Genomic DNA, 11,590 nt, shown 5'->3' with positions numbered 1-11,590 from the left:
GACAGCCTGGGCACCCCCTGCCAGCCACGGAGCACGACAGGAGGGATCAGCAACAACCTCAGCCCTTTATTGGGGTGTGGGCAGCCCTGCACGGCACAGGGAGGGGGGACACGGCCCGGGGTCCCCAAGGAGGGGACACAGACACACCTGGGGACAGCCCAATGTCCCCAAAGAGGGGACACAGACATGGCCTGGGGACAGGTCCCCAAGGAGGGGACACAGACACACCTGGGGACAGCCCCACACAGCCCAGGGTCCCCAAGGAGGGGACACAGACACACAGACACGCCTGGGGACAGCCCCACACAGCCTGATGTCCCCAAGGAGGGGACACAGACACACCTGGGGACAGGTCCCCAAGGAGGGGACACAGACACACAGACACGGCCTGGGGACAGCCCCACACGGCCCGATGTCCCCAAGGAGGGGACACAGACACGGCCAGGCCCCAGGGAAGGGACAGGGGTTGCAGTTCCACGCTGTATGTAAGGCACAGTCCAGGGGCTGCTGCTGCCCACAGGGACTCAGCCAGGCCACCAGGCTGTGACACGTTCCAGGTGGCCCCGGTGGCACAGGACACAGCTGGGGCCACCACGGGAGCAGGGGAGTGGCCACTCCTGGCTCCGGCCTGTCCGTCAGTCTGTCAGTGCGTGCGCTGACTGAGCTCTGCTCCCTAATCCTCCTCTGAGTCCTGAGCCACTGCCTTCTTCTTCTTCTTCTTTTTCTTCTTCTTTTCCTCCTCTTCCTCCTCCTCAGGCTCCACCACGGCTTTCCTTTTCTTCTTGGGCAATGGCTCCTCCTCTTCCTCCTCCTCCACCCCGTTCTGCTCGGGCTCTGCCTCTGACTCCTCGGGCTGCTGCTGCTTCTTCTTTTTCTTCTTCTTCTTGGCCCCCACGTCGTTCTCCTGTGGGGAGGGGAGCCCCCATCAGCTCTGACCCCATCCCCCCCTCCTGGGGCACAGAGACCCCTGCAGGACCCCCCAAAGGGTCTCACCCCTGCCCTCACCTCCGTCTCCATCACCGAGTTCTCTGCTGCCTCCTCAGCAGCTGCTGCCAGCGCCTCCAGCCGCCGCTTCTCCCTCTTCTTCCTCTTCTTCTCCTTCTTCTCCTGCCTCCTCTTCACCTCAGCCACCACCTCGCTGGCCTGGGGACACGCAGGGGCCGTGAGCCAGGGCAGGGGGCAGGACCCCCGGGTTTGTCCCCACACCCGGCCCTGGTCGGATCAGACTCATTAAATCAGTCTTTGGCCTCCACGGTGGGTCAGGATGGCACAGTGACATCACCTCCGACAGGGCCTTCATCTTCATCTCCCCAGCATCACCTTCATCACCAGAGCATCTCACCTTCATCTTCATCACCCCAGCATCTCACCATCACCTTCATCTCCCCAGCATCACCTTCATCACCAGAGCATCTCACCTTCATCACCCCAGCACCTCACCATCATCCTTACCACCAGAGCACCTCAGCATCATCTTTATCACCAGAGCATCTCACCTTCATCTTTATCACCCCAGCACCTCACCTTCACCTTCATCCCTCCAGCATCTCACCATCACCTTCATCACCACAGGATCTCACCATTATCACCCCAGCACCTCACCATCATCTTCATCACCTCCACCACCACCTTCCACCATCCCAGCACCTCCAGCCCCTTCACACCTCCCGTTCACAATCTCCATCCTCTGGTACCTCACTACTGCCATCCTTATCTTCCCTAAGATCTCATTTCCATCATCTTCATCACCCCAACACCTTCATCATTTTTATCTCAGCACCTCACCTCCATCTTCGTTCCCCTGACACCTCATCATCTTCATCTCCCTCAAAACCTCACCTCCTCCATCTCTCCCATAGCTTTCATTTGTCACCCTCACCCCTCTTCTGCATCCCTCACCATCCCCTCCTCCTCCTCCTCCTCACCTCCACCACGGCCTCCTTCATCACCTCCAGGTTCTTGCGGGGCGGCTCCCCGGTCTCGTAGAAGGCCAGGCGCTCCTCCACCTGCTCCCTCAGCTTGTCCCCAAAGACACTGGTGGGGACCTCTGTGGGGAGGGGACAGGGGGGGCTCAGCGCTGACCCTGCACCCCCAAACCCCCCTGCGAGCCCCCCGTGCTCTGCTCAGCCCACAGGAGTCACCATTCACCGGGGTGAGATGCTGTTGACGAAAAATGTTCCCATCACGGCAGAGCGGCCCTGAGTGCCCTCCCGTGCCCAGCTGGCACCGAGTGAGTGCCCACCATGGCAGTGCCCACCCTGACAGTGCCCCCCAAGCCCACCTGAGAAGCAGTCGATGCGCGAGGCGATGGTGCACTTGTTGGCCAGGTAGCGCGAGATGCGCCCCTTGTTCTTGGCGGCGGCGCGCCCGATGAAGGTGGAGTGGAAGATGAGCCCGTACTTGGGGGTGTTCCCCCGCGTCTTCAGCGCCCTGCGAGTGCCCAGGGAGGGGTGAGGACCCCCGAGTGCCACCCCCAGCCCGGACAGCCCCTCCCCAGCCCGCTGTGCTCCGGGGGTCGCTCAGACTGGGGCTGGCTGCTCAGCCCATGGGTCACAGCCGCTGCCCCGCGGCCGCCATCACCGCGACCGCCCCGGGTACCTGAACAGCGCCTTCTCCGCGCCCAGGATCTGCACCGTCGATGCCGGGTACTTGGCCAGGTTGGTCAGGCTGCCAGCGTGCGAGATGAGGCGGGCACCCACCTGGGCACAGCACGGGGGGGTTACAGCGGGCTCTGAAACCCCCGAGGGCACACAGAGACCCCCCAGGCCGGGATCAGCAGTGGAAGTGTCAGCAGCACAACTCAGTGGATTGACAGATTCACTCTGACATCATCTCCAGGCCGGGGAGGTGACAGGGGGGACACTGTGGGGACACTCACCACCTCGCCGATGAGGGCGGACAGGCTGGGGGCCACCTGGCTCATCTTGGAGCGCAGGTACTCCTGCAGCCCCTTGCGGTAGTCGGACAGCGAGATGACGCGGCGCGAGAAGCTCTCGATGTTGATGAGGTCCAGCGGGGAGATGTCCATGCCTGGGGGTGGCACGGGGTCAGCGGCAGCGCTGGGCACCCGGCCATGCCCACCCAGAGCCCCTGAGAGCCCCCCTCACCCATGGAGGAGCGCGAGGCCTCCAGGATGGCCTGGGCCTTGGCGCTGTCCATGACGATCTCCTCCAGCCCCTCGAGGCTCTCCTCGCTCAGCTCGCGGCGGTTCCCGATGAATTTGGCCACCCGGCAGTACATGGAGTTCTCGGGGACGATCTTGATCAGCTCGGGGAAGTGGTACCCGTACCACTCCCTGCGGGCACAGGGCACGGTCACTGCTGCCACCCAGGCCCACCCAGCTCTGCGTGTCCCCACCGCGTCCCCAATGTCCCCCCTGGTCCACGCCATGGCCCTGAGGCCCGGCCGGTGTCCCCTGGGGAGCTGCTGTCCCTCCCCGGTCTGTACAGGCGGCCGGAGCAGCAGCAGCTGCCTGTGGTAAGCATGGGGAGGGGCAAGGGGACCCCCAAACCCTTCAAACCCCCCAAAAGCCGTCCCCACCGACCGGACACGCATGGAGAAGGTGTTGATGTCCTTGTCCAGCTGGTCCAGCAGGCTGATGGACTGGATGATCATGTTGTCCACCCGGTGCACGTTGAACTTCACCTTGGCCCGGGAGTAGCTGTGGCCGAGCCCCAGCTGGGCCTTGGCCGCCGACTGCGCCGTGAGGCCCCGGACCAGCGCCGGGAAGTGCAGCCGGATCCCTGCGGGGACACGGGGACAATGCGGTCACTATGGAGGGACAACGGTGCCACCGCACGGACACCGAGCGCCACCACGTGCAGCCCAGGGACACCTCACAGGCACAGCACAGCGTGCCCCGCTCCTCACCCCTCAGATGTCCCCTCTGTCCCCGCTCACCTCGCATGAGCTCGGCCACGACGCCCCCGGTCTGGCACTGCACCCCCAGCTCCTCCAGCACGGCCGCGCCCATCTTGGCATCGCCCACCCCCAGCACCACCTTCTTCCTCTTGGGGGGCAGCGCCGTGTCCAGCAGCAGCCGCAGGTCCTCGTGCAGGACTCCTGCGGGACAGGGGGGGCTCAGCGGGGTCCCCGCGCTACGGGAGGGGGGGTCCCGGTGTCCCCGGCCCCGCCGCGCTCACCCTCGGACACGGCGTTCATGTTCTCCAGCGCGCTCTGCGCCGAGCGGAACGGCGAGAACGCCACGAGCTTCACCACGTTGTGGAACTTGCCCAGCGTGAGGACGCTCTCCTCCACCTGCAACCGGGGGCTCCGGTCACACCGGGCACGGAGAACGGCCCCGGCACCGCGACCCCCGCATCACCGCCAGGCCTTCCCCGCCGGTTCCCCCCCACCCGCCTCCCCGGTCCTTCCGCCTCTCTCTATCCCCGCTCCCGGTGCGTCCCGCACCTCCCCGATCCCCGTTCCCGCCTCTCCCCCCGTTCCCCTCCGTCCCCGCTCCCGCCATTGCCGGTGCGGTACCTGCGGCAGCAGCAGGCCGATCTCCTCCACCTCCCGCACGGCGAACAGCGCGTACCCGGCCGCATGTTCGAACAGCACGTGCAGCAGCACCTGCGGCACCGACAGCTCCGCTCACCGGGGGCGGCACCAGGGCCGCGCTCCCGCCCATCCCCGCGCCCGGCCAGGCCCGGCCCGATGCGGCTGCCTCGGCCTCCCGCCGGTCCCGGCGCGTCCCGATGCGGTCCGAGGGGGCTCCTGGGTCCCTCCCCACGCCCGATGGCGGCGGATGCGGCCCGGGCCCGTCCCCTCACTCACCATCGTCCTCCCGCCGCCGCCGCCGTCCGGAACTGACGCGCTGTCCCCGCCGGAATCCCGTCTCCTCCCTTCTCCACCAATCAGCGCCCACTGCGCCGCGCCCTCCACCAATCACCGCAAGCCGCCCTCAATAGGCCCGCCCCGCAGCCAATCAGGCAGAGGAGGGACTAACCCCGCCCCCTTGGCTGTGCCTGCCAATCAGAGCTGGGAGAGGGCGTTCCTTCCCGCCTTTTCCTGGGCACCAACCAATGGGAGCCGCGCGCGCGAGCCCTTGCCCCGCCCCTTCCCGCGCTGCTCTGTGCGCGCGCTGCCGCACGTGGCGGGAGCCGGGACCCCCCCCCAATGTCCCAATGTCCCCGCGGTGCCACCCCCGGACCCCCGATGGCCCCGCGGTGACAACCCTGATCCCCCAGTGGCCCCGAGCCCCCTGCCGGTGCCCTCCTGGGACCCTCAGTGCCCTCCAAGTGTCCTCCTGGTCCCACCCGGTCCCCCGAATGTCTCCCGGTGCCACCCCAGGATCCCCAGATGTCCCCTTGGTTCCATCCTGGAGCTCTCTGTGACACCCCCGGGGTCCTCAGTCCCCTCCGGGACTCCCAGTGCCCCTCTCGGATCCCTCCTGTGACCCCCGGTCCCCTTCCGTGACCCCCCCAGTCCCTTTTCTGCTCCCCCGTGTCCCACCCGAAGCCCGTCATGTCCTCCCCCAGTGTCCCCTTGTGTCCCCTCCCGTGTCCCGGCCCGGTGCTCGGTTCCAGGCGCAGGCAGCGCGTCCAGGGAAGTTTTATTGGATGCCGGGAGCGCGGGGGGATCCGGGGGGTTCCGTAGTGTCCGAGAGCAGCGCGGGGGGCCCGGATCCCCCCGGGGGAAGCGGCTCCGGAGGGAGCGGGGCCGGGCAGGGGGGAGCGAACGGAGGGTCCCGAGGGAGGGGACGGCGGGCCGGGGTCCCTCGGGCCCGTCAGGCCACGAAGTGCTGGCGGAGGTGCTGCAGCAGGTCCGGGGTGAGCAGCACCCGGTGCGCCTGGCCGTGCCCCGGAGCGCACGGGATCGTCACCCGCCCGCACAGCGCCGGGCCCTGCGCCTGCTCCTGCTTGGCCTGCGGGGACAGCCACGCGCTCAGTGTCCCCCAGGGGACAGTGACACGCTCACGGTGTCCCCAAGGGGACAGTGACACACTCACAGTGTCCCCAATGGGGTGGGATCTGCGGGGTGGTGCTGGGGTGGGGCAGAGGGTCCTCATCCCCGGGAATGGGGGATCCCTCGGGATTGGAGTTTGTCAGAACAGGGGGTCCCTGAAATTGGGGATCGGGAACAGGGGTCCCTTGGGATGGATTGGGGTCCCTCAGGAATGGGAGCTCCTTGGGATTGGGGTCCCTCAGGTACAGGGGATCCCTTGGGATTGGGGTCCCTCAGGAATGGGAGTTCCTTGGGATTGGGGTCCCTCAGGGGATCCCTTGGGACTGGGGTCCCTCAGGAATGGGAGTTTCCTGTGACTGGCATCTCTTGGGATTGGGGTTCCCTCAGCAATGGGGGTCCCTCGAGATTGGGGTCCTCAGGATTGGGGTCCCTCAGGATTGGGGTCCCTCAGGACTGGGGTCCCTCAGGACAGGGGGTCCCTCGGGATTGGGTCCCTCAGGATTGGGTCCCTCAGGACAGGGGGTCCCTCAGGATTGGGGTCCCTCAGGACAGGGGGTCCCTCAGGATTGGGGTCCCTCAGGACTGGGGTCCCTCAGGACAGGGGGTCCCTCAGGATTGGGGTCCCTCAGGATTGGGGTCCCTCAGGATTGGGTCCCTCAGGATTGGGTCCCTCAGGATTGGGGTCCCTTGAGATTAGGGGACTCCTTTGGGATTGGGTTCCTCAGGATTGGGTTCCTCAGGATTGGGTCCCTCAGGATTGGGTTCCTCAGGATTGGGTCCCTCAGGATTGGGGTCCCTCAGGATTGGGTCCCTCAGGATTTTGTCCCTCAGGATTGGGTCCCTCAGGCTGGGCTCTCACCTTCAGGAAGGAGGAGGACGGGAAGGTGCCGAAGGTGGTGGAGACGCCGGCGCCCGGCTGCTGCTGAACCATCTCCCGCAGCGTGTCGTCCTGGGGCACAGCAAGGTCACCCCAAAACCCACCCCGGGGCCCCAAAACCCACCCTGGGCAGGAGCCAGAGGGGTCAAACCCCACTGTTCTGGGAGGGGAATGGGAACGGGAATGGGCAGCGCCTCGTCCCCTCACTGCCACCAGCCCCAGCCTGGGCCCTGCAGGGCTGGGCTGGGGGTGCCCCCAGGTCCCCCCCAGGCTGGAGAAGACCCTTGCTCACCTTCAGGGCGTCGATGGAGTTCTTGAGGGCGCAGAGCCGGGCTGTCTGCTCCAGCAGCCGCGCCGAGGAGCTCCTCGCTGCAAACAGCGGGAAGGGAGGGATGGGCCGGGGGCACACGGGCACAGCTCAGCACTGGCACCCCCTCAGGCTGGCACCCCCAGGGTTTTGGGGGGATTGAACTCCTCAGATTGGTTCTGGGCAGGTTTTTGGGGATTTTGACCTCCTCAGGTTGGTACCGGGTGGGTTTTGGGGAGTTTGACCCCCTCGGGTTGGTACCAGGGGATTTCATGGGGTTTGATCTCCTCAGGCTGGCACCCCCAGGGTTTTGGGGGGATTGAACTCCTCTGGCTGGCACCGGGTGGGTTTTGACCTTCTCAGGTTGGCACTGGGTGGGTTTTGGCGGTTTGATCTCCTCGAGTTGGTACCAGGTGGGTTTTGGGGAGGTTTGACCCCCTCAGGTTGGTACTGGGCAGGTTTTGGGGGAATTTTACCTCCTCAGGTTGGTACTGGGTGGGTTCTGGGGGGGGTTTGACTCCATCAGCCTGGTACCAGGGGATTTCAGGAGGTTTGATTTCCTCAGGCTGGCACCCAGTGGGTTTTGGGGGATTGGATCTCCTCAGGCTGGCACTGGGTGTGTTTTGGGGGGTTGGACCTCTTCAGCTTGGTACTGGGTGGGTCCTGGTGGGTTTGACCCCTTCAGGTTGGTACCAGGTGGGTTTTAGGGGATTTGACCCCCTTAAGTTGGTACCGGGTGAATTTTGGGGTTTTGATCTCCTCAGGCTGGCACTGGGTGGGTTTTGGGGGATTGGATCTCTTCAGGCTGGCACCGGGTGGGTTTTGGGGGATTTGATCTCCTCAGGCTGGCACTGGGTGGGTTTTGGGGAGTTGGATCTCCTCAGGCTGGCACTGGGTGGGTTTTGGGGGGTTGGATCTCTTCAGCTTGGTACTGGGTGGGTTCTGGTGGGTTTGACCCCTTCAGGTTGGTACCGGGTGAGTTTTGGGGGATTTGACCCCCTTAAGTTGGTACCGGTGGGTTTTGGGGGATTGGATCTCTTCAGGTTGGCACCAGGGTGGGTTTGGGGGATTTGATCTCCTCAGGCTGGCACTGGGTGGGTTTTGGGGGATTGGATCTCTTCAGGTTGGCACCGGGTGGGTTTTGGGGGATTTGATCTCCTCAGGCTGGCACCGGGTGGGTTTTGGGAGGTTTGATCTCCTCAGGCTGGCACTGGGTGGGTTTTGGGGGATTTGATCTCCTCAGGCTGGCACTGGGTGGGTTTGGGGGATTGGATCTCCTCAGGCTGGCACTGGGTGGGTTTTGGGGAAGGTTTGACCCCCTTGGATTGGTACCAGGGCGATTTCAGGGCTTGGGGGCCTCCCCAGCAAGGAGAGGCTGAGACACCACAGAGCAGCTCATCCCTGGGCACTGAGCCGTGTCCCCAACCCAGGGACTGTCCCTCATCCAAACACCCCAAAGCTGCTGGCAGCAGAGCAGGTGCCACCCCGCTGCCAGTCCCGTGGGCACAGGGACCACACAGGGGTGCCCCAGACCCCCCAAACCCCAAGGAAGGTTTTTGTAGGACCTACTGGACTTGCTCTGCCTCATGTCCAGCACCTTGGCGTTGGCGCTCAGCTGGTACAGGGTCTCCAGCAGCTGCGTGGTCTTGCGGTACAGGCTCTGCGTGGGCAGCGCCTCGGGCGGCCGCTCCCGCGCCACGGCCACGCGTGGCACCTGCAGCGGTGCCAGGCTGGCCAGCTCCAGCTTCATCTGGGCACCCTGGCACCACGGAAACCACAGTGAGGGGCACAGGAAATGGGGAAACACCAGGGAAAGGGGGTAAAATGTTGTGCCACGGCCACGTGTGGCACCTGCAGCGGCGCCAGGCTGGCCAGCTCCAGCTTCATCTGGGCACCCTGGCACCACGGAAACCACGATGAGGGGCACAGGAAATGGGGAAACACCAGGGAAAGGGGGAAATGGGGAAAAGCAGGGGGTAAAACGCTGTGCCACGGCCACGCGTGGCACCTGCAGTGGTGCCAGGCTGGCCAGCTCCAGCTTCATCTGGGCACCCTGGCACCACGGAAACCACAGTGAGGGGCACGGGAAATGGGGAAACACCAGGGAAAGGGGGAAATGGGGGTAAAACGCTGTGCCATGGCCACGCGTGGCACCTGCAGCGGTGCCAGGCTGGCCAGCTCCAGCTTCATCTGGGCACCCTGGCACCACAGAAACCACAGTGAGGGGCACGGGAAATGGGGAAACACCAGGGAAAGGGGGAAATGGGGAAAAGCAGGGGGTAAAACGCTGTGCCACAGCCACGCACAGCACCTGCAGTGGTGCCAGGCTGGCCAGCTCCAGCTTCATCTGGGCACCCTGGCACCACGGAAACCACAGTGAGGGGTGTGGGAAATGGGGAAAACACCAGGGAAAGGGTGGAAATGAGGGTAAAACGCTGTGCTACGGCCATGCACAGCACCTGCAGCGGTGCCAGCTTCATCTGGGCACCCTGGCACCACGGAAACCCCGGTGAGGGGCACGGGAAACGGGGAAACACCCGGGAAAGGGTGGAAATGGGGGTAAAACGCTGTGCCACGGCCACGCACAGCACCTGCAGTGGTGCCAGGCTGGCCAGCTCCAGCTTCATCTGGGCACCCTGGCACCACGGAAACCACAGTGAGGGGCACGGGAAATGGGGAAACACCAGGGAAAGGGGGAAATGGGGAAAAGCAGGGGGGGAAATGCTGCTAAGGAGAGCAGGGATGGGCCCCATGGGGGTTCCCTGCACGTGGGGCTGGTTGGGTTTAATGAGCTGCTCCATCCCATCCATTACAATTAATATCCATTAGAATAGTTGGTTAATTGGGTTGTCTGCTGCTGTGCCCCATGGGTGGGGTGTTCATTAATCAATCAATCAGTCAATCAATCAATCAGGTTGAGCCAGTGGCTTCTGCACTGGGGGGACAGGGCTGGCAGGGACACCCCCAGTTCCACCAGCGCTCCCAGCTCCCGGTGCTGGCCCTGCCCTCAGCCCCTTCCCCTGGAGCACTCCGGATGAGAGCCTGTTCTCCAGCTCATCCCATATCCCACGGGGATCCTGTGGGATCATCCCATCCCACATGGATCAAATCCCACCCAGATCCCATCCCATGTGGATCCCATCGCACCAGGATCACGTTCCACATGGATCATGTCCCACAGGAATCCCATCCCACATGGATCCCATCCCACCCAGATCTGATGGGTCCTTCTCCCACAGGGCTCACATCCCACAGGGATCAAATCCCACAGGAATCACATCTCACATGGATCCCATCCCGTGGAGATCCTATCCCACATGGATCCCATCCCGTGGAGATCCCATCCCACATGGATATCCCATCCCACATTTATCCCATCCCACATTTATCCCATCCCAGAGCGATCCCATCCCGTGGAGATCCCATCCCACATTTATCCCATCCCACAGGATCCCATCCCACATGGATCCCATCCCATATGGATCCCATCCCACATGGAGATCCCATCCCATGGAGATCCCATCCCATGGAGATCCCATCCCACATTTATCCCATCCCACATGGATCCCATCCCACAGGGATCCCATCCCACATGGATCCCATCCCACAGGATCCCATCCCACATTTATCCCATCCCACAGGATCCCATCCCACATGGATCCCATCCCACATGGATCATGTCTCACACGGATCTCATCCCATATGGATCCCATCCCACAGGATCCCATCCCACATTTATCCCATCCCACATGGATCCCATCCCACATTTATCCCATCCCACATGGATCCCATCCCACATTTATCCCATCCCACACAGATCCCATCCCACATGAATCCCATCCCACAGGATCCCATCCCACAGGATCCCAGCCCGTTGCCCCACCTTGAGCAGGTTGTTCTCGTTCTTGAGGTGTTTCAGGGAGAGCTGCAGGGCGTCGATCTGCTGCAGCAGCAGGGGAGAGTCCTTCACCTGCACCGGGCCCGAGCCACCGGCGGGCACCTGCCCGGCACCGACACCTGGCAGGGACACGGCCGTCAGCACTGTCACCTGCACAGGGACACTGCCACCTGCACAGGGCACTGCCATCAACACAGGGACACTGCCACCTACACAGGGACACGGCCGTCAGCACTGTCACACACAGGGACATGGCCACCTGCACAGGGACACTGCCACCTGCACAGGGCACTGTCACCTGCACAGGGACACTGCCACCAACACTGCCACCTGCCCGGCACCGACACCTGGCAGGGACACGGCCGTCAGCACTGCCACACACAGGGACACTGCCACCTGCACAGGGCACTGCCACCTACACTGCCACCTGCACAGGGACACTGCCACCAACACAGGGACACTGCCACCTGCACAGGGCACTGCCACCAACACAGGGACACGGCCGTCAGCACTGCCACCAACACAGGGCACTGCCACCTACACAGGGACACTGCCACCTACACAGGGACACTGTCACCAACACAGAGACACTGTCACCAAC

At 64.0% G+C, this 11,590-nt stretch overlaps 2 protein-coding genes and 2 non-coding genes across 18 annotated transcripts in view; all 4 read right to left on the bottom strand.

The window, feature by feature from the left end:
* Positions 1-45: 45 nt before the first annotated feature.
* NOP56 (NOP56 ribonucleoprotein) lies at positions 46-4,817 on the bottom strand. Of its 6 annotated transcripts, none has more exons than XR_010440017.1 (13): positions 4,777-4,817; positions 4,483-4,572; positions 4,143-4,257; positions 3,901-4,062; positions 3,545-3,743; positions 3,108-3,295; positions 2,879-3,030; positions 2,599-2,699; positions 2,282-2,430; positions 1,926-2,047; positions 1,006-1,143; positions 221-904; positions 46-147 (listed from the first exon to the last, which is right to left on the bottom strand). XR_010440017.1 is itself a non-coding variant. In XM_064712107.1 (12 exons), the coding sequence occupies exons 1-12, from the start codon at positions 4,777-4,779 to the stop codon at positions 674-676; spliced, it is 1,650 nt and encodes a 549-aa protein (XP_064568177.1). In that variant the 5' UTR covers positions 4,780-4,817; the 3' UTR covers positions 46-673. The 6 variants fall into 6 exon arrangements, 1 of the variants encoding a protein (XP_064568177.1); XR_010440016.1 differs by having other exon boundaries at positions 46-228; positions 282-904; XR_010440018.1 differs by having other exon boundaries at positions 282-904.
* LOC135447550 (small nucleolar RNA SNORD57) lies at positions 1,219-1,287 on the bottom strand. The gene has a single exon (XR_010440201.1). It is a non-coding gene; the product is annotated as a small nucleolar RNA SNORD57 (small nucleolar RNA).
* On the bottom strand, positions 2,120-2,191 carry LOC135447551 (small nucleolar RNA SNORD56). Its single transcript, XR_010440202.1, has one exon. It is a non-coding gene; the product is annotated as a small nucleolar RNA SNORD56 (small nucleolar RNA).
* A 720-nt stretch (positions 4,818-5,537) lies between the features above and the next one.
* The window catches only part of DCTN1 (dynactin subunit 1), a 77,905-nt gene continuing 71,852 nt past the window's right edge, over positions 5,538-11,590 (bottom strand). For 7 of the 10 annotated variants that reach the window (XM_064712095.1, XM_064712090.1, XM_064712092.1 and 4 more), the window contains 5 exons: positions 10,975-11,108; positions 8,661-8,850; positions 7,077-7,153; positions 6,767-6,856; positions 5,538-5,866 (listed from right to left, as the gene is read on the bottom strand). In XM_064712095.1, coding sequence (XP_064568165.1) covers positions 5,729-5,866; positions 6,767-6,856; positions 7,077-7,153; positions 8,661-8,850; positions 10,975-11,108 — 629 coding nt within the window. In that variant the 3' untranslated portion in view covers positions 5,538-5,728. The other 3 variants (XM_064712091.1, XM_064712099.1, XM_064712100.1) reach the window with 3 other exon arrangements.

This window comes from Zonotrichia leucophrys, chromosome 4, assembly GCF_028769735.1.
Source record: "Zonotrichia leucophrys gambelii isolate GWCS_2022_RI chromosome 4, RI_Zleu_2.0, whole genome shotgun sequence".
Classification (NCBI taxonomy): domain Eukaryota; kingdom Metazoa; phylum Chordata; class Aves; order Passeriformes; family Passerellidae; genus Zonotrichia; species Zonotrichia leucophrys.
The sequence above is the reverse complement of the archived record's forward strand: the minus strand, read 5'-3'. Positions and strand labels throughout refer to the sequence as shown.

Coding starts and splice junctions, on each gene's coding strand:
- NOP56 (XM_064712107.1), bottom strand. Junction 3,031..3,107: donor GGCCTCGCGCTCCTCCATGG/GTGAGGGGGGCT, acceptor TGCCACCCCCAG/GCATGGACATCTCCCCGCTG. Junction 2,700..2,878: donor CCGCCCTCATCGGCGAGGTG/GTGAGTGTCCCC, acceptor TGCTGTGCCCAG/GTGGGTGCCCGCCTCATCTC.